The sequence below is a fragment of the Symphalangus syndactylus genome, chromosome 19, assembly GCF_028878055.3.
Source record: "Symphalangus syndactylus isolate Jambi chromosome 19, NHGRI_mSymSyn1-v2.1_pri, whole genome shotgun sequence".
Classification (NCBI taxonomy): domain Eukaryota; kingdom Metazoa; phylum Chordata; class Mammalia; order Primates; family Hylobatidae; genus Symphalangus; species Symphalangus syndactylus.
In genome coordinates, this window is record NC_072434.2 from 38170232 (window position 1) to 38196154 (window position 25923).

Genomic DNA, 25923 nt, shown 5'->3' on the forward strand with positions numbered 1-25923 from the left:
ACTTATCTAAGGAAATAAATCAACAGAAGAGAATGGCTGTATTTGGGAATATGCTTACAGAAGTATTATGTAATATATAATAACGAAAAACAGGAAATAGACTAATATCCAACAGCAAGATAAAAGCTAAGGAAAATCAATTTGATGTGCTTTTACACATCCATTAAAATTTAACACAATGACTATAAAGGAAAATAGAAAATGATATAATGCTCAATTTGGGAGGCTGAGGCGGGTGGATCACCTGAGGTCAGGAGTTCGAGACCAGCCTGGCCAACATGCTGAAACCCTGTCTCTACTAAAAATACAAAAATTAGCCGGGTATGGTAGCAGGCGCCTGTAATCTCAGCACCTCGGGAGGCTGAGACAGGAGAATTGCTGGAACCCGGGAGGCAGAGGTTGCAGTGAGCTGAGATTGCACCATTGCACTCCAGCCTGGGCTGACAACACTGAGACGCTGTTTCAAGAAAAAGAAAAGAAAAGAAAAAAGAAAAGAGAAGAGAAGAGAAGAGAAAAAAGAAAAGAAAAAATGATACAATGCTAAGAAAAAAGTGGAATGCTAAGAAAAGAAAATGCTAAAAAGAAAATGCTAAAAAAGTGGAATGCTAAGACTGTTTCAAGAAAAAGAAAAGAAAAGAAAAGAAAGGAAATGATATAATGCTAAGAAAAAAGTGGAAATTTATGCAGGCTATGCCTACAATTCCGTAAAAACTATTACTTGCACGTGGGCAAAGACAGAAAGCATCTCACAAAAATGAAAAATGTGTTGTGATAATAGGACTAGGTATGTCTTTTAAAATCATATTTTAAGGTGCAGCTGCTATAATATGAAATGAAACAGAGATTGAATACTGGCTCCATACTTTATTAGTTGTATTACTTTAGACAAGAAGTTTAACTTATCTGAATTCTGCTTACTCATCTGTAAAGTGGAAAAATTTTATTTCTATTGCTTAGCAGATTTCATTAACTTAAAATATGGAATAAACACTTATACAACACTTACTATATACCTGGCACTGTTCTAGGCACTTTACAAATATTAACCTGTTTAATCATCAAAACAATATTTTAACAGGATGCACAAAGAGGTTCTGGAATATGGAGTGACAACAGCAAGATAGTAACTTTCTATAGCTTTCCAATGTCCATGGGATAAAACTGTAAATACAATTAACTGCTAACATTTATTGAGTGTTTGCTATGTGACAAGCATTGTGCTAGTGCTTTCCTGACCTTACCTCAGATAGCCCTTACAACAATCCTGTTAGGTAGTTACTATAAACTACACTTTCCTGAGGACTCAGGAAACTCAGGCTCAGAGAGGTTAGGTAACATGCTAGTAAGTGACAGGGCCTATATCTAAATCTGGGTTTCTCTGAGTTCACAGCCAGGTTCTTCACCACAGTAAGACAGCGTGTCCCATTTTATTAGGAGAGTATACAAAGTCTTTCACAACCTGAACCTTACTCCCGGTCCCATCACTCCAAATCTGGGACAGTTCTGGGTGGACACCCTCATCTTTTAAGTCCCTGGCCTCTGCTCCTGCTGTTCCTCACCTGATCTTCTTTAAATACCTATTCAGCCCTTAAGGCTCTGCTTTCCCATACCTTCTGAGACATAATTGTTCCCTCATCTGCTGTCATTTAGACACTAATTTGTGCTTATAAGTCAGTGTGTAATATATTATTTTTATGCTTCTTTACCAGCCTGTTTCTTCCAGACTATGAATTTCACAAAAGCAAAGACCATGTTTTATGCTATTTTGTATACTGCTGTATTCCTTCTTCTAAGCATAGCTGCCACACTTGATAAGGACCCAACAACTACTTGGTGAATGCACAAACACTTCTGGCATAGAGTATATTCCCAAGACTCACCAGTCAACACTGGAGCATCATTTGCTAAGTACAAAGGATTAAGCATCAGGACATGGTATTTCTTGATACTGTTTTTCACAGAGCTTTGATGCTGAAGCTAGTTAAGCTAAATGAGAGCATAAAGGGGGCCCCTCCATTAAGAAGGCTTCCCTGATGTTCTAAGTTTGGGTTACGTGTGTATAATATGGTATGTTTCCCCGTTAGGCCCATTAGCATACTTCATGGAAACTGCCTGCTCACTGGCTTGCCTCCTCCTTCTTAGACAGTGAGCCCCTTAAGGACGGGACCGTAGGTCTTACTTATAATACCCAGAACCAAGGACAGTAGCTGGCAGGTAGCTGGTGATTAATATACTTGTTGAGGGAGTGAATGAATGAATGAAGAGAGGGGTTGAGACATTTTCTTTCCCTCGGTTCTCCCTTCCTTACCTCTATAAACATTCTATTCAGATTTTGGGCTATTTCTCCATGAATAGGCTACAGGTAAGTGTTATGTTCCAAAGCTGAAGCTTTTATTCTTAATCCAGAAAACAGAGTAGGTTTTTGCAAAATTATTAGATATACTTGGGAGTTAGTTGGCCATAAAGTTGTCAAACAATTCTCATTTTTTAAAACAGCCAAAACACGACTTAGTCCCTGACCAACTTTAGAAAGATGACAACCTGATTTATGTTTGTATTACCTGCCAAGTTCTACCCAAGCTAAGAGAGAATTCAGCACTAATGATCCCAAGTAAAAGAATAAAATGCTGGGGATGGGAGGATGCTTCAAAAATACCTGTAGGTTTAGTATAAAAGAAATTATTGTAAAAATATTTTCTAGGGGATATCAGAAGGCTAGCAAAGAATTAGTCAAACATCCTCAGCTTCTGATTCTATTGTTCAGTTTTTTGGTGTTTTTAACAGTGACCTTAAGGCAAGGCAAGATATTGAATCATGAAGAAAAATTCACTAATGTTTAAAATCCTGTATTTACTAACAAGGAGAAGGCAAATATATTTCAGAAAACTTTCAACAATAAGGCAAGAATGATCAGCACACTCCATTCCTTGGACAATATGGTTAACTCAACATTTTCTGTCATTAACTCTAACAATAAAATTTTAAAATGACTGCCACTTTCCTAAATAATGGGAATAGCTTCAAAACAGTATGTCCACTGTATCTTTTAAAGAACTAAAAAGCCAAAGTAATTTGTCCACATGGTGAATGTATTTACCTTATAAAGTCCTGAAATTATATATTGCTACAATCATTAATTTACCACTCCATCTACAGCAGAATGAAGTTTCCACTGATGCTCCACAGAGATGGAAATTAGGTGACTGGACATTCTCCCTCCTCTCATAGAATGTCCATTACAAGAAGAAAAGCAACAGGCTTTTGATCTGGCAGAAAGCCTGCTGTTCTGCCCAGCTGTAAATCCTTGTGTTTTAAATGCTTTTTGTATAATTTTATTTTCCTGAGTTGTAAAGTAATACCTTTTAACTAAGGGGCAAACCTTTTTAAATGTAGAAAAGAATTTTAAAAATAATCTCCCATAACCCTACCACCCAGAGATAATCCCTCATATCCTTCTGGTCAGTTAACACCAGCAAACTTCTCTCATAGGTTATTCTACAGATGCGTTTCATGATCAGATCACTAAGTTCCTGTGCATATCACAACTTTAATATGGCTTTTGATTATACAATCGGAACCCCAAGCCAATATTTCTCAATGATGATATGGATGATTTCTTGGCTTAAAAACAAATAGAAAAGCTAAATGATGGAAAAGAAAGAGGTCACCAAAGAAAGGAATAAAATTAAAACTAGTAAAGTTGGAAAACCATAATTCAATCACACTGAAATATAGTAGGAAGAGCACACTATATACATTTTATGATAATTCAATGACAAATTAAGATGTTATTACTGAAAGTCAACTTTCCATGGAAACCAATGGTATGAGAATCATCATCCAAGAATAATTACGAGAATAACCAAAATTTATATAAAAATAAAATGGAGGTTTTAATAGTTAACCCTATGTTTAAAACAAAAGTTATTTTTTTTTTTCTGTTTATCCCTGCAGGTATGTTTATTTTTGCCTAAACAATGCAAAATATCACCATACTGCAAAAACATGATGTGTAAGAGACTTTCACTCTTTAGGGAGAAAAAAATTTGCCATTCTTCCAACTCAGAAAATACTGTTATTTTAAGAGGTAATCTCAATGTACTCCTCAGACTAATGGATATTTTAAGAAGTAACCTATGAAAATATTTTCTATAATAAAACCAATAATGCCCACTTAAAGATTTTAGTCCCTGCTCAATTCTCTCATCATTTACTAGACTACAAGCTGCCTTGAGGTTGAAGCAGAAACCGTATAAATTTTGATGTTCCTAGTCCACATCATTGAGGAAGGGTGCTCCTCTTTAGGGGTTTGAAACCTGTTGAATGACGTAAATCATCTAGCAGCCAGTGAAGCTGTACTGTCTAGCTGTATTTATTTGTCTAATTCAATACTGTTGGAATAACTAATGAATACTTCAAAGTCATTTAAAAAACCCTAGTTCTATATATAAAAAAAAAACCAGTTCTATATTCTAACTGAATGGAAGAATGTACAGATAGATGAGTAGATGAGTGATTTTAGAAGAATATTTAATCTGGGACAATTCCAGCTAATGTCATGCTTTTTTTCCATCTTATGCAATGTTCTTGTGGGGTATAATCTTGGCTCAAATTCAAATGCAACATAATAAAGGATGAGTCAGCTTATCTAAGTAAGGTTCAAGGAGGTCATTACTTAGGAATTCTCCATGAAGGTACCCAATCTTATAGTTTTATATTCATATGTAAGAACAGAATTAACAAAGTCTTTAGTTCTAATTTTTTTCTAGATTCCAATGAAAGGAAAACTTAAGATTCCAGTCAAAGGGAAATGCATGAAATACAGTATATTCATTTGTTCAGCAAATATTTATTAGTACCTGCTCTCTGAGAGGTCCTGAATAAAACAGACAAGGATCTCACCCTTGTGGACCTTACACTCTAGCTTATAAACACATTTTAGAAAGTGCAAACTCATTACTATAGTAATCAAAAAGTACAAATCAAAACAAAAAGATACAAGTTGTTTATAAACAACAATTGAAACTTATAAAATTACCTGTAGTGGTAAAAAGTCAGAAGAAATCAGCATGCTCATATTTTGGTGGTGGGAAGACAAGTTGACGTAAGATTTCTTTTTTGGAGAGAGGCTCATTTGGTGTACACATCAAAAAAACCTTTTTGTCTCAATAACCCTAATAAAGTGGTTTATCCTAATGGAATGCTTGGAGATACAAAGTATTATAGAACATTAAAGTTCTATAATAGTTCATTAAAGTATTAGTTAAATTATGGCATATTCAAATAGCATTTCACAGTGTGTATGGCATAGGTCCTTTTTCATACTTAAATTTTATACCTTAAATTACAGTTTCAGACTTACACAAAAGTGAGGATAGTACAGAGAATTTACATATACCCCATACCTAGCTTTCTCTTCTAGTAACATCTGACATTAGATAATACACTTATCACAATTAATCAAGTAACATTTATACGACACTCCCTTACGATTTTTATTTAGTGTGCTTTTCTGTTCTAGGATCCCATTTAAGACACCATGGTACATTTAATTGCTGTGTCACCTTAGATTCCTTTTGGCTGTGACAGTTTCTCAGGATTTCCTTGTTTCTGATGACCTTGATAGTTTTCAGGAGTACCAGTCAGATATTTTGTAGAATGCCCCTCAATTGAAGCACATTTTTCTCATGATTATACTGAAGCTCAAGGTTTGGGGTGGAAGACCACAGAGATAAAACGCCATTCTCATCGCAGCACATCAAGGATACAGGCTATTAACACGACTTATCACTATTGATGTTAATTTTGATCACCTGGCTGAGGTATTGTTTGTCAGGTTTCTCCATTGTAAAGTTCTCATTTTTTCCCAATTTCCATACTGCACTCTTGTAACGAAGTCATTATGCGCAATCCACATTTACTAATTGAGAAGTAATGTTCCACCTCCTCAAGGGTAGACTATCTACATAAATGATATGAAATTATTCTGCATAGATTTATCAATTCGTCTGCATGTATTTATTCAATCATTTACATCAGTATGGACTCATGGATATTTATTTTATACTCTGTATAAAGTATATCCTTTGTAAGTCTGGGCGTACTGGCTCATGCCTGTCATCCCAGCACTTTGGGAGGCTGAGGCAGGTGGATTGCTTGAGCTCAAGAGTTCAAGACCGGCCTCGATAACTGGCAAAACCCAGTCTCTACAAAACATACAAAAAATTAACCAGGCATAGTGGTATGTGCCTGTGGTCCCAGCTACTCAGGAGGCTGAAGTGGGGGAATTACCCAGACCTGGGAGGTCGAGGCTGCAGTGAGCCAAAATTGCGCCACTGCACTCCAGCCTGGGCAAATCGGAGTGAGACTCTGTCTCAAAAATAAATACAATAAAAAATAAAGTATACAGTTTGTATTCTCCACTAGATTAATAGTGTAATCTAACACTATATTACATATTTTGTTGCTCAAATTATTTCAGCTTTGGTCACTGGAGCTTTTCAGTGGGCTCCCGTGTCCCTTTGACATATCCCATCATATTGTGAGTATGTGCATACACACACTTCCTAACTTTCTGACACTACAAGATGCACCAGGAGCCTCTTACATATTCTCCAGCCCTAGACTCAGACATTTCAAGAAGCCCTAGTTCCTTTTATTGGAGAATGGTATTAGAAACAAGATCTGGATGTGGGTATACTTATTGCTACTGGGGTGTCATTGCTTCTAGGCCCTCTCAACTGACAGAGCAATAAAATAAGTGTATACATACATGTATCTACATTTTTGCAACCATATATACATGTATAAATACATGTATCTATACATATATACATGCCTATATACATTATATGTATTTACACATGTATGTACAAATATCTATTAATATTTTTCCATGTTTCCATCTGTATGTATATTAAGCTAAGCATCAGTTCATACTGACATCTCTAACTCTAATCTATTGCCACAGGATCATTCTAGCCATCCCCTGTTAAATATCTGTAACCTCCCACTCCAACAGTGAGAAACCTGGCTTCACCATCCAGTAGCCAATATTTAATTGTTCAGTTCAGTATACATTTATAGTTTTTCAGAATTGTTAATTATTACCTCCATAGTAAAAATTAGTACAGTGCTTATGTATGGTTGCTTTTAGTTTTGGTCTCACAGTCTTCGTTGATTTCCAAAGTTACTTAGGTTAGCATCTTTCCCTCAATCTCTTTCAGTAAGGTTATTTCACGTATTTGTAATACTGTTAGATTCTTTTGTCACAGTCTGCATTCTATACCGAGATCCCCAGGCTTTCATTTTTGTTTGTATTTTTAAATTTATGTACGTTAAATTTCACTCTCTTTGCTATAAAGCTCTATGAATTTTGACAAATGTATAGTAACATGTACCTACCATTACAGTACCATACAGAATAGTTTCACCATCCTAAAAAAAAAAAATCCTCTGTGCTTCACCTATACACCCATCTTTTTTGTACAAATCTCTGGAAATCTACAGTTTTGCTTATTTCAGAGTATCATGCAAGTAGAATCATACAGTGTGTATCTTTCAGACTGGCTTTTCACACTTAGCAATATGCACTTATCCATGTTTTTTTCATGGCTTGGTAGCCCATTCCTTCTTATTACTAAGAAATATTCCATTGTCTGGATGTACTACAGTTTGTCCACTCATCTATTGAAGGACACCTTGGTTGCTTCCAGTTTTTGGTGATTATGAATAAAGCTCTTATCAACATTCACATAAAGGTTTTTGTATGGTTACAGTTTTTCCAATCAGTTGGGAAAATATCCTGGGAGCACGATTTCTAGACATATGGTAAGATTATGTTTAGCATTGTAAGAAATTCAGATCTACTTTGTTTAGAAAAAAAAAATATATTGGCCGGGTGCAGTGGCTCACGCCTGTAATCCCAGCACTTTGGGAGGCCAAGGGGAGTGGAGGTCGGGAGTTTGAGACCAGCCTGACTAATATAGAGAAACACTGTCTCTACTAAAAATACAAAATTCGCCAGGCATAGTGGTGCATGCCTGTAATCCTAGCTACTTGGGAGGCTGAGGCAGGAGAATCATTTGAACCCGGGAGGCGGAGGTTGCGGTGAGCCAAGATCGTGCCATTGCCCTCCAGCCTGGGCAACAAGAGTGAAATTCCATCTCAAAAAAAAAAAGTTATATTTCTGTATTTCTATTTATATTAGGCATTAAAAACATAAATGATTGTTATGGGGTTTATGCCTGATTTTATTTTTTATTCACTTCTGTATTTCCCAAAGTATGTTTTAAAGTAATTCAAGCAGGCAGTATGTTTACAAACAGAGAAAGGTTAATTTTAAAAGTACAATTAAATAAAGTACAATTATTTAAAGTACAATAAATAAGAAAATAACAAGAGTAAACCAATCCATTAGCTATGTGTGGTTTACTTTGTCTCACTAGATGGCCATCTCCTGGCCAGCAGAGATTGTTTGATTTGAGCTGAAACATTATGAGCAGTAAGGCATCGCTATGAATCATTAGAATGAGATTCTCTGTTCTCTTTGTCTGCAGTTGGTGTTCCCTGCTGTTCCTTTTGGTTTCATTGCGTCTCAGACTCAGGAGAAGCAAAGGAACCCTGGCTTGTATTTGGAAGACCCTGATCATGTCAGACCCCTGTGCTAATAATGAATCTTCAGCTTTGTTTCTGAGACCAAGCCCTACCTCATATTCCAGCTCCACTCACCAGATTCCTGTCTCATTTTATGCACTCAACTGTAAAAAGTATTTGCCTAAAATCAAGCAAGCTCTCAAGTTATTCAGTTATAAGCAGAAGTTTGCCAGTAAATGAGACTCTGTAATGTACCATTACACTCGGACAGGAACCAAAAAACTGAGTCATCTCATTACATTTTGGGAAATATTGTTATCATTATCAATTGTTTTACTTTTCAAAGAAGGAAGAAATTTGGCATCTGTTATCATACAGAGCATTGAGTAAATAAATTAATCCTGTTATGAACATGAAGCAGGCACTTATAATGGTACCTTCATATACCTATTATAATGTTGACAAGCTAAACAATATTCCTCCTCCCTCCAAGGAAGATGTATGAAATTTTTATGCCTCATTATTTATTTCTATCTTTTCTGGATGACAGGAATAAACTCCATTTTCAGAACTACCAAAAACCTTGTAAAAATAAAAATCATAAGGCTGGTGAATCCTGTATCTCTGTCAATACTGGGTATTATTTGCTCACAAATGAAGTCGACAGGAAGAGACACTTACCAGAGCCCAGACTCCTGGAAACATAATGGTTGCTTTTGATACTCTCACCTCCAAGGCATAAATTATTAATATTGGGTGAAGCTACCTCACCGAGTTTGCCAACAGATGAGTGAAACTTATATGCTCTGGTTTTATTTTTAGCAACACATAGGGAATAAGAGAGAAATCTGAACAACCTGCAGAAAGTAACACCACTGTGTTATTGTTCTGGGTACTCTAGTAACAGTGGCCCAGCCTTAAAGGTGGCCCTCTCAATTGTCACTCATTTCCCCTGAGTCAGGTGTCTCAATGGGGCCACTTGCATATAAAAAATGCTCATGTTTTAGTGAGATAAATAAATCCATATCTAAAATGACCATGTAGATCAAACAGGATCAAGCTTTGAAGAGAGCTTCTTTCTACTTTCTACTTAAATATCAGGGTCCTACTCTTGGAGAAGAGGTCAGAAATCTAAAGTATTGTTTATGTTGCTGTATTTCCAAAAGTTAAACAGGAAAGTTTCAGGGGATAAACTAGATGCTATCCTTCACTGGACAGGAGGAGGTCAAGAGTAAATCTGTTCAACCACTTTTAGTTAGCACCCTGCATCTAAGGAAAGCATGTTTAAAAGCAATCACATTTTATAACAATGCTGGGAAAAGGGAAGTCATTATCAACACCCCAATCTTTAAATTAGACCAGCAGAGGTCTGTTCTATTTATTCTGTAGTTACAAATACTGCAAACTGGCCAAACAATGTGACTATTGGTAAACCAAAAATTAATGTGCTGACAGGAAAAATAAAAAACCCAGCTAGCCAAATAAACACTTCCTAAATTATTCCATCAGCCTCCCAAACCACTTCGTTATTCACGCCACGTCTCCATGCCGGGGTGACACTATTTCTTCTGCTTGAAATCTGTTTCCCAATTTCATCTGCCAATGAAAACCTGGTCTCATTCGAGGCCCTGGTCTCATTCAAGAACCTCCATCAGAGACTCACAGTATGTTTATCTATCTCCTCTTGAGTTTCCTGAGAGTTGCAACTGTGCATTGTCAATCCTTACACACTTTCAGTGCCTATATTATGCCTAAATGACAGTGAGAGTACGCTGAAATAGAAATTGATTCAAGAGATATGTTGTGCTTGGACACTAACACTGTGTTCACCTGAATATGGTCAGTTCAGCGTTCAGCATATAAAAGAGACAAAAACATTTAAAACAGGATTGCAGTCCTGTAGTTTCTTCAAAAACCACTGGAGTCATTAATTTCTGAGTATGTTAAGTTGAGATATACTTTAATATCATCCTTTCTTCACAGGAGATTGAAGTGTGATATGAAGATATAACTCTTTCTTCAAGGGAAGTAGGTATTAACTCTTGCCTACACCCGCAAGCATGCTGTGCCATAACTTTGTTTCCACTATAAAATAGCAATGAACAGAAATGAAGCCAGGTGTCCTTTTAACTAGCAATAACAGTAATCATTATAATTTGTTGGGCTTTTTGTTTACAAAGGAATTTTGTGTGCATTATTTTATTCTCCCAGTATTCTGTTCCCAAATCAGAAACTTTGCTTCTGTTCAACACTTAAAATTTGGAAGACTGATTTAATAAATCTCTCATCCTCAGAGAATTAAACTCTACTCCAGCTCTACTCTAAATCAAATTACCACAGTGCCAGAATAATCTCTAAGACCTTGAATGTGCTTGGCTCATGTAACACAAAAATGCTAGCTGGATATAGGAAGTCTTCCAAGATCAATGAAGGGGTATCATTCTTCTCTCTTATACCTTCTATGCCACAACAAACAACAGAATGACTCCTGCGAGTAAGATTATTCCCTTAAGAAACTAAATGTTCAGGTAGATGGTGTCTGGGATCCTGACACTATTCCTCTAATTATCTGGAAGAAGTTCAGGCTGATGTCACCATCACATAAAGCATGAGAGAATAAGGAGAGAGACTACTGAGTTAGAACCATGAGATCTTTGGGGATGAATCTGATGCTTTAAAATTGTATTTATTAAGCTGTCTAGGAAGGGGTATATCTTATCTAAATCAGATACCTAGAATCACTATCTATCTTCACTTTAGTTTGGGGAACACCTCAGTCCTCTAGAGGTCCCCAAACTATGAAGTACCTCCCTCAAGTCCAGAACTCTCTCTTATAATTCATCCCAGCCCCACCCAGCCTGTGCTCAAATCCAATCTGTCCCTAGAAGGAGAGAGTGAGAAGAGAAGTAGTACTTCATATAGCTTGATATTTTGCCTATTAATACCAGTTTCACTCTTGTTGGTTTCTTTTATTTTATTCTCAAAAGTGCTAGGAATGTACAAGTGGCTTGGGAAATTGGGGCTATTCAAAGTCATGGTCTTTTGCATTAGTTGGTCTCTAAAAATAATTACTTGACCTTGCATTTGAAAGTGAGAACTCAAAGGTAAATAGTCATTTCTAAGATAATCAGGAACAACCTTTACACAGAAAAGTCAGTTTGCTGTTATATTAGCTGCTCTACAGAGTCATAGGAAAAGTAAACATAGTACTTATTAAAGAGTTCAAATGGACTTGTAGAGGGTTCCTAAATATGAGACTATCTACAGGGGAATGTACATTACTATAACAAACATTTTATTAGTGATTGAAAGTTTTAACATTCATTCACAAGCCTTTTATTCCTCACAAGTTATATTGTAACAAATAGAGTAATATGATGACTGTGATCTTGAGCTCTTGGCTTTCCTACTGACCTGCAGTGAATGAATGGAATTGCAGAATATCCTCTGGTTTATGTTTCAGGCTGCCAATCAATCAAATGCTTTGGAAAACACAAGCCCCCTTACAGGGGACTGCTTCAACCACAGCTTATTCTGTGGATCCGGGCCACTTCCCAGTTTTCACCAACTGGATGCCACTGCTCCAAAGAGCTCACGAGCTTCTGAAGCATTTCATCTGATCAGGGATGCCTCCTAATTTCCAAGTCGTCATTTCTGCAACTGGATGTTAATATGGTTTGGCTCTGTGTCCCCACCCAAATCTCACTTTGAATTGTACTCTCATAACTCCCATGTGTTGTGGGAGGGACCTAGTGGGAGATAATTTAATCATGGGGGCAGTTTCCCCCATACTGTTCTCATGGTAGTGAATAAGTCTCACGAGATCTGATGGTTTTATCAAGGGCTTCTGCTTTGCGTCTTCCTCATTCTCTCTTTGCCTGCTGCCATCCATGTAAGATGGGACTTGCTCCTCCTTGCCTTCTGCCATGATTGTGAGGCTTCCCCACCCACGTGGAACCGTAAGTCCAATTAAACCTCTGTCTTACATAAATTGCCCAGTATTGGGTATGTCTTTGTCAGCAGCGTGAAAATGGACTAATCCAGTAAAGATGTACTGACATGTATTGGAAATTTAATGCATTGGAGATAGGTAAGGAAACTCTCATAAACTCCATAGGTGCGGGGGATGTAGTCATGCCTAAAACTTGATTTCAATCTCCTTTTCTGCTAACGTGCACATTACAACATCCTGTTTTGTTTGTTTTAATTTTTCCATATAATTGTTTTCAGGAATTGATGACTGTGAAAGGGTGTTTCAAATTAGTCCTCAACTCTATAGATAAGACTGAAATCAAAAGCTCAACCAACCATGTTATACGTCATCAAAGAGAAAACAATCTTTTAATTTATACATAGATACCTGGAACCAGTGAATCAAAAACCAATGTAGGCTGGGCGTGGTGGCTCATGTCTGTAATCCTAGCACTTTGGGAAATCAAGGCAGGTGGATCACTTGAGGCCAGGAGTTCAAGACCAGCCCGGCCATCATAGTGAAACCTCATCTCTACTAAAAATACAAAAATTAGCCGGACGTGGTGGCAGGTGCCTGTAATCCCAGCTACTCAGGAGGCTGAGGCAGGAGAATTGCTTAAACCTGGAGGCAGAGGTTGCAGTGAGCCAAGATCACGCCATTGCACTCCGGCCTGGGGGACAAGAGCAAGACTCAAAACAAACAAACAAGCAAACAAACCAAAACTAATGTAATACGTGTAAAGCTAGGAAATACAAGCAAACAAACAAACAAATAAAAAAATCCATCATCAAATGGCTTAATATTCTTAAGGGAATATGGGCTGATAATGACAAATGTTAGTTAATTAAAGAAATAATTTTCCTTAATGTCCTTAATATTTTCCTTAAATGATGTTTTGTTGTATAGTAAGAAGGAACACTTAAAAACTAAAATGGGGAATGTCCTTTATCTGCCAAAATACTTACTTTAGAGAGGTCAAGGAATCTGAATACTGCCAAGTCCAGGGTAATATACTTTTAAATCATTTATATGCAAAACTGGTAACCTACGTAAAGCGACGCCCGGTTATTCTCGAGTTTCCTTCTAACTGTGTTCTAACAGTCCTAATCTGTTAATCAGACTTCAGAGATGACTAAAAACTGAGGACATGTAAGATAAAGAGAAAATGTCATAATTCTACTTGCAGATTCCCAAGTAGCCAATACTGGACTTTTATTATTGTTATCTCCCTTTTTAAAAATCAATTTTAAAGCACACAGATAATATACTCATATTTTCTTGAAAAAATTAAAAACATTAAGTTTAAGGATAAAAATCCCCTTTAACCACCACATGCAATTCTTCTAATTCATTCCCACCTGACCCAACTCCACTAATAAAAGTAACAGGAAAATAGCCAAGGATGGCATTTTCTATGCCAGGAAGTGTTCAAAGAGGTTATAGGTATATCTTACTTAATTTTCATAACTTCCCACTGAAGTGGCTCCAATTATTCTCCCCATTTTGCAGAGCAAGAAACTGAGTCTTTACATTCTTAGGTTCCCCATCAACTCAGGTATCCACTGTTAGTAATTTGGGATACATCCACCCAGTTTTTAATCTCTGAATAACTATACATATATGGGTACCCACAGAAAACAGAGTGTTGCTGTTTTATTTTGTTTAATAAAACCTTAAATGGCATCATGCTATACACATCCATTCCACAATCTGCATGATTTTTCAATGGCAGCTCATAGAATTCTAACTCATTCTTCTTAATTGCTGCCTTGTATAATGTAGCTGTATTATTCTCGTATTGACAAGCAAGGAGGTTATTTTCTAATTTTCACTAATACAAACAATGCTGTAGTGCACAAGTCTTGTGCAAGCTTCCTCATGCACATGGGCAGCTGCTAGGGTGGACAGCAAGATGTGGAAGTGCTGGGTTATGGGTGTGCATGTTTAAACTTTAACAGATGTTGTTAAACTATCCTCCAAAATGTTTACCATTAGTATTTGAATACCTATTTTCCTATAATCAGGCCAATATCTGATATTATCAAACTTCAAAATTTTGCCAATCTATTGGGTGAAAAATGGGATCATGTCATAATCTGCATTTCTCTGATTACAATAAAAGTCCTATTAGGCAACACCATCCAAACTGGTAATTAAACAATCTAGTGAGTTAAATGAATATATACATTAAACATATGATTTTATTTTAAATTATATGAATGTGTATTTCCTCTTTTTAGAGACAGGGTCTTACTCTGTCACTCAGGCTAGAGAGCACTGACATGATCAGAGCTCACCGTAGCCTTGAATTCCTGGGCTCAAGCAATCCTCCTGCCTCAGCCTGCTGAGTCACTGGGACTATTGGCATGCACCACCAGGCACAGCTAATTCTATTTTTACTTTTATTCTTGTAGAGACAGAGTCTTGCTATGTTGCCCAGGCTGGCCTCAAAGTCCTAGCCTCAAGTGATCCTCCCATTTTGGCCTCTCAAAGTGCTGGAATTATAGGCATGAGCCACCGCACCCAGCCTACTCCCATTTTTTGATGTAGGAACAAGGCTTCTCCTTTAAGCCAGGAACCACTGACTTGGGCTGCAGTGCACCTTCTGCACTGACCATATCATCTCATCTAAGATTCTCTGTTTTGGTTTCTTATGGGAAGTGGGAACATAAAGACCTTGTGAAATAATCTGAGCACAGAATTTAACACCAAGCTTTTAGTAAATTGCTTTCATCAAGACTTTCCAAAGCATTCGGTTTAATTTTCACTGAAACAGCTCTTTCCATACTTGTGTTTCACTGGCTTACATATTATTTAACTAAATTACATAATTACAATGGCATTCAACCAGTATGAACCAGTTTGGGAACCAGCAAACGAGCTCTTGGAAAACACACAATTAACTGTGGGAGCAAATGCATAGAGGTGTTCTAGTGAATAGCCTACCAGCCATGCAGGCAAGCATGCTTTGGCTGCAGCCAGTATCTTTCAGAGAGAGATTTGCAGAGCTGGTTAAAAGGGTATCCACTGTTCTAGTGATACGGAACATATTTTCATACGCTTATCAACCAATGCCCTCTACTGTAAACCATCTGTTCATTTATCTATTTTTCTAACAGATTATCTTTTTCTCAATTATTTACATGTTCCTTCTGAATCCCAGTCATTAATCCTTTGTCTTTGATTTATCATAAAAATTTCCTGCCAGGATTTTGTCCATCCATAAACTACTTTTTGTAGTTATTCTGCTTTACCAAAATATTTAATTTCAATGTAATGAAAGAAAGCTTTTTCTTCATAGCTTTTGCTTTCCCTCCCTTTGCTTAGGTTGTAAACATATTCTCACATAATTTCTTCTAATACTTTAATACAGCGGTCCTCAACCTTTTTGAGACCAGGAACTGGTTTCATGGAAGATAATTTTTTTCACAGACCAGGGTGAAGGGGCAAAGGGGTGGGGCTTCGGAATGAAATTGTTTCACCCAGATCCTCAGATATTAGTTAAGAATCTCATAAGGAGCTTCATGTCCTTTGTAGGGACATGGATGAAACTGGAAAACATCATTCTCAGTAAACTATCGCAAGGACAAAAAACCAAACACCGCATGTTCTCACTCATAGGTGGGAATTGAACAATGAGAACTCATGGACACAAGAAGGGGAACATCACACTCCAGGGACTGTTGTGGCGTTGGGGGAGGAGGGAGGGACAGCATTAGGAGATATACCTAATGCTAAATGACGAGTTAATGGGTGTAGGAAATCAACATGGCACATGGATACATATGTAACAAACCTGCACATTGTGCACATGTACCCTAAAACCTAAAGTATAATAAAAAAAAAAAAGAATCTCATAAGGAGCATGCAACCTAGATCCCTCACTTGCGCAGTTCACGATAGGGCTTGTTCTCCTATGAGAATCTCATACCACTGCTGATCTGACAGGAGGCGGAGCTCAGGTGGTAATGTGAGCAATGGGGAGCAGATGCAAATACAGATGAAGCTTCGCTCTCTCATCCGCCTGCCGCTCACCTCCTGCTGTGTGGCCTGGTTTCTAACAGGCCACCGACTAGTACTGGTCCAGGGTCTGAGGCTTGGGGACCCTTGTGTCAATAATTAATAATTTTGTGATTCTCCAGGTTCCAGATGAGGAACTTGAAGTCTGAAAGTTTTCGATATTTGGCCAAAATTATAAAGCTAGAAATGGTGAAGCTAGGCCCCATACTGATATTTACCTATGTATACTCTCCAAAGCAAATGCTACTACTTCACACCACCATCCTTAAGATGGAATTAAAGTCTGAGAGAAGCAAAGTGGAATATATGATATTAAGCAGTGATGAAAACTGGGATAATGAACATCTTCATATTGTGAGTACATAAATGACTGGCATATAAATCATTCATCATCATCCTCAGAAAACCAGCATGATCTTCTCCATTGCGCAGCCCTGATGTCAAGGGGCTCAAGAGACTGGAGGTCTGCAGCAATTATTGAGCAACCACTAGGTGCTATGAACTCTTAGGTGCTAGACACTTAACTATAGGCCAAAAAGATAGTTTTTAGCCTCATGAGCTTACAGTCCAAAAGAGGAACACATATTAAGCAGATTATGCACAGTTATCCCAAAACAGTTGTGTTAAGTACTATAAAGAACTTGGATATAATCCGAATGAATAACGGAGAATCTTTAAAAATGAACCACCGATGATGAGGCCTGCTTTGAGCAAGGAGGGCAGTGGCAAGATAGAAACCAAAGCCTCCTGTGGGCATAGACCACCTAGGGAGGGCCTTGAAGTGGACCTTGGAATCTCAAGAGGCTTTCTTTGACCATTGTCTCTTCTCTTCCTTTTGGCTGCCCCATTTATACTCAAGTGATACAGTCTGGCTCTGTGTCCCCACCCAAGTCTCATCTTGAATTGTAATCCTCACTTGTCGGGGGAAGGACCTCATGGTAGGTGATTAGATCATGGGGGCAGTTCCCCCATGCTGTTCTCATGACAGTGAGTGAGTTCTCATGAGAGCTGATGGTTTTATAAGGGGCTCTTCTCTCCTTCACTAGGCACTTCTCTCTCCTGCCACCATGTGAACAAGGACGGGTTTGTTTTCCCTTCCACCATGATTGTAAGTTTCTTGAGGCCTCCCCAGCCATGCAGAACTGTGACTCAATTAAACCTCTTGCTTTATAAATTACCCAGTCTCAGATATGTCTTTATAGCAGCATGAAAATGGACTAATACACGTGTTCAGCCATCAACTTGACCTAAATGTATACCTATAGGCCCAACTATGCCTATTCATTCATTCTTCTGTTCATTCAAACCAACAAAAATATTCTGAACACTTGACATGTCCCAAGCAATGCTGCTGAGCTGCACACCTTCAATTCCATCTCTTCACCAGAGTTTTTCCACATGAATGTTCTACAAGTTCCTAAAGCTCTGCTTGCTCAAAACCAACCTCTATTTTCACATAGTACCCTGAATTGTGGTAATTTAGGTCACATGTCTGCTATCTGCTATCAGAAAGTGGGTTCCCAAGGGGGGGTTATGTCTGATGTGCTTTTGTGTCTCCCAGATAATCTGACTGCCTAAGAATCTAGTAGTAACAGATGAAGTTCTGTTACTGCACTTATTACATTGTATGATCCATGGCTTAACTTTTTCTTTTGTGTACTATACTTTGAGCATTTTAAGGATTAACAGAAATAAATAATGAATGAATGGATGGATGGATACTTTATATTTTCCTCAAACACAATCTTCCCACTGATTTCACCATATCATTACGCTCACTACTTATTCTCACCACCACCAACCCATCATCGTTCCAGCGGGTCTAAATCTTGGCATTACCATCTCCTGATTCATTGGTCTTCTTTAATATCTAATGAGTTGTCAAATCTTGTGCTTCTACTTCTGCAACCTTACCCAAATCTTTTCTACTCTCCCTGCCAACACCTTGGTTCAGATTTACTGCCTCTTGAAAAAATTATTGTGACTGGTCTCCCATTTTGGTTCCCCAACCAAATCCATATTACACCAGCTGCTGCCACATAAACTTTCCTGAATTGTAATCCCATTCTACCAATCCCCGGTTTATGAACACTCAAAGCCTCCATTTAATCCACTGCATTAATTTTAGGCCTCTCAGCTGGACATTAGGGCTCTATACATTAGCCTATCTACATTTTGATTCTAATCTCCCACTGCTTCCCTACTGACACCTACTCCTCTTCTCTGCCATTCCCCAACCAAAAGGACTATGTGCTTTTTATTAAATATATCTTATGTTTTCCACCTGTCACTTCTGCTTGGGCACTTGTCCCCAATTCTATACTTTGAGGCCCATCGTAAATGTCAGCTTTTTCATGAAGTAGGTCCTGATATCCCAATAGACGAGTTCTCTGCCTCCTTTGAATAGCTGCAGCTCTTTGTATTTCTTTCTTAAAGTTCAGTCTCACCTTGTTTTACTTATAGTCATTTCATACTTACCTTGTCCACTGCAATACAAGCACCCTGAGGATCAGTGGTTTCCTTATTTATCTGTTTCTCTGCAGAGTCTAGTGCAAAGGCACTCTCTTTGCAAGAGGCAATCAAATATTTGTTGAATTGAGCAAAATTATACTGTAGGCTCCTTGAGGACTGTGACTTTAAGTACTCTGTATCTCTCAAAACTTAGTGTTTTGTACATAATAGGTAGTAAATGAATACATAATAAGTATTCATTTAGAAACCTGTCACCAATTAACATAAAGGAAAAAAGAAAGAAACCTGATTTTAACACTCTTTATTCTTTCCTTTTGTTTTGTATGATGATGCCTAACTCTTACAGGTGCTTATCATGTGCTAAGCACTGAACTCAGTCTTATGACTATCATCTCATGTAGTACTCACAACAGGACTATGAGGCACTGTTTTTTCCTAATGTGATGGTGGGAGGTTTAGAGAAATAAAGAACTTGATCCTACAGTGAGCAAGTGGCAGAGCTGAGACTGGAACCCTAAGTCCTCCCCATCATGCCATACTTCCTTGGTTGTGTTTGCTGAGCCCCTTCAATGCAACAGTTTGAGTTTAAATAAACTTTTAAAAAACACTTTAACCTACATCTTAGTAGCATTCTTTGAAATGCAAGAACTTCTCGATACTTATTTTAAAGAGTGTTTTTTATTTTAAAAAAATGAATTGTTAAATCTATTTTATCCACCTTCCAATGTTAAGCTTCAAGTTTAGGAGGCTATTGGTATTTCTTCAAATGATGTGTATGGTCAATACTTGATTATGTACCCCAAAGGATAGAGTAGGTAACAAAGACAACAAATTACCAAATAACTGAACAGTCACTTAATTTTGGAAAACAGTCTAGAAATTTCAGATCAAAGATAGCTATTTAGTTCCCATTCCCCATGCAAATCTTTACACATTTGAAATGTTCTATTGGGATCCTGGACTATGGCTGGCCGGCAGAGCAAAGAGGCAAGGCTTGTCACAGATAATCCATAAATAAATCAGAATGACCAAATATTTTTCTCTTTTCAAATCCTTATTCAGTCTGATTCTGACCACAATGCTGAAAAAGAATATACCAAGTACCAAGTAGTTGACAGATTCCAAAACTGAGAGAGAAGGAAAAAGTTATACTGGTCCTAAATATGATGAAAAAAGTTATACTGGTCCTACACTGAGAAAAAACTCACAAACTATACAAGGTGTTGCTTCTTTGGTTCTAGAGACATAAGCCTGTGAAGCAGAGACACACATTAGTAGATTTAAGGAGAAACCACTGCCAGACTACTCACAAGTAGCTCTCTAGCCTCTACAGTAAATATTATTATTAAGGATGAGATTGATAACTCAAGCTGAAACTATATCAAGCAAGAACAAACTCTGTTGTTTAGTAAAATAAAGTAGAAAAATGACTACTGATATTTCAATACTCAGGTCTTTGATTTATCCATTCAAAACAAAATAAACACCATGTAGACAGTATGGTAATATTAACTTTTAGTATTTAGTCATAGCTACTTTCCTGGATTTAAGTGTTAATGTTAAAATACATTATCACTCTAGATATGATGAATCTCTGTGTCTTAAGTGATACTTTAAAATCCAAATCCCATTTATGAAGCAAAACTTCATTATCTAGAGTATATTTTCATTCCTTGAAAATGATCTAAAATACTCACTTGTTGATACTTCAGTACTTCAAGTTATAGATCATACATTCAGAAAAGAATTAGGGAAAAGAATCAGCCTCCAATATTCACAAATGTGTAATGGAAAATAACAGCCCTAAATACTCCTGTGCACTGCTTAATATTCTGCCAAATTCCTCTGCTGTAGCAGAAGTCATTAAAACAAAAACAAAGCACATCATAAAGAAAGAGTTTAAGTCAAGTGAAAGTACATGACATTGCGAGCTTCTTAAAAATATCTTTTTTAACTCAATTATGAAAAAAGCAAATATAGGTAACCCAAAAATAAAATATAAACAACAAAAACAATTTTGTTTCAATACAACTGAGTAAATACATATTCTTAACAATTTGTAACTGCTTTTAAGAAATCATCTATATAATTAGCTAAATGTTTTTATAGATATGGGATGTTAAGATGGAATGTGTATACTGATTCCTACTCAAAAAAGGGATTCCTAACTTCCTGTTTCAGATCTTCACAATTCTCACATAAACTCAAAACCCACAATACCTTTAATATTGTGAATGTGAAGTACTGACTCTCTGGAGAAAGACTTACCTTGAAGTAAGTTGCTTTCCCTTTGAAAATGACCTTTGATTCCTTTGAAAAGCAACTTTGTCAACATTACATGTCTAGAATAATGAAACACCCATTCATCCTGATTTGGATATGAGCTAAAAGAGGTAGAAAAAAACAAAACTAAAACAATCCTCCCCTCACAAACCTCAATCCTACTTCAATATTTTTCCCTTAAATTTAGCTATTTTAAAACACTACTAATTTTGCTATATTTTCCCTGGAGCATTCCCCATCAAGATTAAAGAAGGGCTTATTCAGAGACAAACAGGATACAGGAGTAATGGTGCAGCTTCCAGGCAAGCTATAAATAGCTGCAGCATTTTCAAGAAATCTTGTGCCAGTGTGTAAGCTGCAGTTAAAACATGCAGTGCAGATTTTATTACAATGGTGTTACCAAAATTCATTGTTAAGTGAGAAAATCAATTCTTACCAAGTTTTCTTGGTTCCTGGCTGCTATTTTCTGCTCTTCTTCTGCCCCATTTTTCATGTATTTGACCTCTTCCACTGGTTTGATCCTATACTCATCTGAGTGCCAAAAAAAGAAAACACATTTTATAATTTTTTCCCCAATAGTAGAAAAGTGTCAGTCAGAAAATCCCAATAGCGTAATTTGCTAGACCCTTTCGCTTGTGGCCTTCATATGTGGTTCATTTGGAACAATCTGGAAGAAGCTTAACCAGGCATCTTGGACCTTTTTATGAGGCCCTCTCCTCTGTCTGCTAGAAAAAGCTCAGCATCACGAATGCATCTAATCAAAGTGTCACTGCCGGGTCCTTCCACAGAGAGCAAATGTTGCAGAGGAAACAGGATATTCCATCTCTAAAGGCTTTTTGAAATGTATGTTACACTAGGACATATCACAGAATTGTCTGATAAGATTCAAGAGAATATTCTTATTTCTCTCCAAGACAGTATTAGTCCAAAATGCCTGTGCAACAATTTTCAGTGATAAACAGAGTAAGACTAAAGAGTTATATTGATAAATAGAAACAACTGAAGAATTGAGACTTTTCTTTCTGTGATCCCTATATTAAATTTTAGCAGTCTGCAATTATTTCACATTAAATATATATTTCATATATATTTATTTCATATATATTTATTTCATATATATATTTATTTCATATATATGTATATATACACTTTAATTCAATCTCTCCATAAAGTCATATGCATGAAGAGCTATTATACCTAACAGATGAAATGGTAGGTACATCACTCAAGGCTGGAGAGTATAGTGGGATGTGGATGGGACCTAGCCTCCACAACAGCCAGAGAGAGAACACAGATCCCAGTATCAATATACATCATAGAACAAACACAGGAAAACTTGCAGCTTCAGTTCTCCAGAATAGTGATCACTGTGATGACATTTCCATCAGATTCCTGTCAACAGGAAATGATTTGAGCACACTAAAGTCAAAACTAGGTGTGACTCTGAATCATTCTTAACCCAATTTGTGGGAAACATCACAGAAATTGTGAAATCAGAAAATATCATCAACCAACAAACTGACGATTGTCTGGCATATGGCATGGAGTAATGTCTAACTATAGGGACCACCTGAAAGACAGCTGTCTATCGCCAAGAGAGTTTATATTTCAGTTCAGAAAGTTGCAATATATTTTCTTATTAACTATGATTAAATGGGTACAAAGACTATATTCTTATTTAATTTCTTTTAGTATCTATAAGACCACTTTCTAATATAGTTTCAGGTTTCCTCATCATATTATCCCTTAACACACAACTCCCAAAGATGTTCATTGTAGTAATATTTCTGCAAGTAATTATGCTGTTCAAATGTTTCTCAAAATTATCATTCTTAAGAATGTAATAGATTTGCATGTATCTGAATAAAGACTTCATGTTTACTAAGCCAACTGTTTTTTCCACCTGACAATTTAGAGTTATTATTGATTCTATTTTTTTGTAAAGGTATTAGAAAGACTAGTATAAGGTTCAGTAATGAGCCCTTTAGGAATACCAGGTCCTAAATATATTAACAAGTTAATCAACAGATTCTGATCCACAATTACAACACAAAAGAATTTTACATACCAACTTGGTATTTTGAAGAGACAAAAATGAATGTAAATTAATAATACCGACAAATTTGATGAAGGATTATTTACTGAGAATTTGGAAAAACAATTGTTAATTAAAAAAGAGAAGACACTGGCAAATTTGCCCCCAATACAATCACACAGAGATAAAAATAAAAGTTAAAAAAAAAAGGTAAAAATGGGCCTTCCTAACTTCAGTTTGGGACATTAATATTTATAAATCCTGGCAGATTGAGATAATTACTACTAATAACTTTTTTTTTTTTTTTAAGACAGAATTTCATTCTACTGCCCAGGCTGTAGTGCGATGGTGTGATCTCGGCTCACTGCAACCTCCGCCTCCCGGGTTCAAGCAATTCTCCTGCCTCAGCTTCCTAACTAGCTGGGATTACAGGCACATGCTACCACGCCTGGCTAATTTTTTGTATTTTTAGTAGAGACGGGTTTTACCATGTTGGCCAGGGTGGTCTCGAACTCCTGACCTCAGGTGATCCATCCGCCTTGGCCTCCCAAAGTGCTGAGATTATAGGCGTGAGCCATTATACCCGGCCTACTATTAATAAACTTTAACTGAACTAAATTATGAACTTAATTGCTAATGGTGAGTTTCTAATTATTTAAATACACAGAATACTGATATAAATATATATGTGTGTGTATATATATGTCTATATGTATGTGCATATATATGTCTATATATGTGTATATATGTGTCTATATATGTGTATATATATATGTATTTCCTTATGTATCACAAGTAGATTCTATGATTTTGTCTGTAGGATGGGGAAGAGGGTAACATTTTCGGACCTAAGCAGAACCTTCTGAAAGACCCAGATGGCCCCTTGTCCACTGTGTGGTGAAGGTTTCTCCTAGGGAGGAGATGCCCTTGCCCTTGCCCACTGTCCTCTCCCATCCGCCAAGCCACAGAGTAGTGCAGACATACTCTGAGCAGCCCAGTGACATTCAGTCTTCATTTTCTTATCCCTCCAGGGAACACAACTAAATTGAAGGTAGTGGACAAACTATTACTATTTTTCCAATATATTTTTCCAATGAAATGGAAAAGCTACTGGCTTTCAAAGCAGCATTATTCTAAGCACAAGCCATTTTTTAAATCAAGACAGAATCCCCACCAATTTAGACAGAAGATAGGCTTTAACATGTCATTAACAACCCTGGCTGGCTAGCCAACGTGGTGTTAGAGGAACACAATAAGATTGGATACAAAGGAAGAGAAAACAAACAGCCACGACTACAAAGCCAGACCTATCATTATTACTTACACAACACACCGCACAAAATCCATCATAGTATAAAACAAAAAAAGCTGGGCAAGATCCTTCAACAGGCCACAATTTGTACAAAGCAAATATTTAAAAATGGTCTGTCACATTCTCAAGAGCTGGTGCCGGGAAGGAAGATGTCCATCTGGAAACAGACATCTCATCAGCAAATGCACCACACATTCCCAAGGCAAGGCAGCCATCAGGAACGTCCTACCTTACCAACCAGCCTCTGAGCGAATGAATGAAGCATTTTGGGTTACGACAGTAAAACAATCACTACCAAAATCCAGTTTTCCTTTAGTTGAAGACATGGGGGATTAATTTGAGACTTCAGGTTCCCTTTATCAGAGCCCACAGTGGAGGAAGTGGAGACAGCCACTGTTACAGCCAGAGGGTCCTGGCAGCAGAAAAACGTGCCAACTCGAGGAAGAGCAGGGAGACACAGGACCTGTCTTCCTTCGGCTCCCCCTAGCTCCCTTGCACCTGTTCACAATTTTTCTTTTCTTCCTGTTGATCTTGTCAGGTGGCTTATTAAAATGCACGTCAGGAACAGTAGGCTGACTCCTGTTCTCTGCATGTAAACAGTTGCAGGCTGTGCTAGTCAAAATAGATCTGGGGTAAAAGCAACGCCTGGGTGATATTTTTAGCATTTTATTCCTCAGATTACATCCAAGTGGGGCTGGGATTGCTTGGTGGCATTGATCAAAAGAAGACTAGGTGAGAAGGTGTCACAGTATATTCAAATTTTCATCATTTTAGAAAACTGTAAGATCCCTTCTGATCTCAAACAGTAGTGGGTACAGGCTGCTTCTGCTGTTTTTCCTGCTTCTCCCTTGAACATGTACATCTATGAAAATTTTTAACTTTTTAATAATCCTGACATGCCAAACTCATTCCAGCAACCATTTCTCTAGTTGATTCATTTAAAAGTCAGTTCTATCAATTACAAAGGTAACCTCGTGGCAGATCTTCTATCTGCAAAGCTTGGAAGGAATGGGGTCTGGCCCACGAGTTCCAGTTTTGTAGCTAGCAATAGGTCAGAACCTAACATCTTTATTGGGTTGAACACAAGTTTGTTGGAGAGGAATTAAAGAGCAGAGAAGAGTGAAGGCGTCAATCACTTCAGCATAGCTAACTATGGTTTACTTCTACACTGTCCTCATCTGGAAGGTGTACACTCAGTACAGTCTGAGTACCTACGTGCTGGGCTCTGTACTA

General features: G+C 37.3%; 1 protein-coding gene across 1 annotated transcript in view; it reads right to left on the reverse strand.

Moving 5' to 3' along the window:
- C19H1orf21 (chromosome 19 C1orf21 homolog) overlaps positions 1–25923 on the reverse strand; it is a 262347-nt gene that overhangs the window by 113795 nt on the left and 122629 nt on the right. The window contains exon 3 of the mRNA XM_055233513.2: positions 21780–21874. Coding sequence (XP_055089488.1) covers positions 21780–21874 — 95 coding nt within the window. The remainder of the gene's footprint in view (positions 1–21779; positions 21875–25923) is intronic.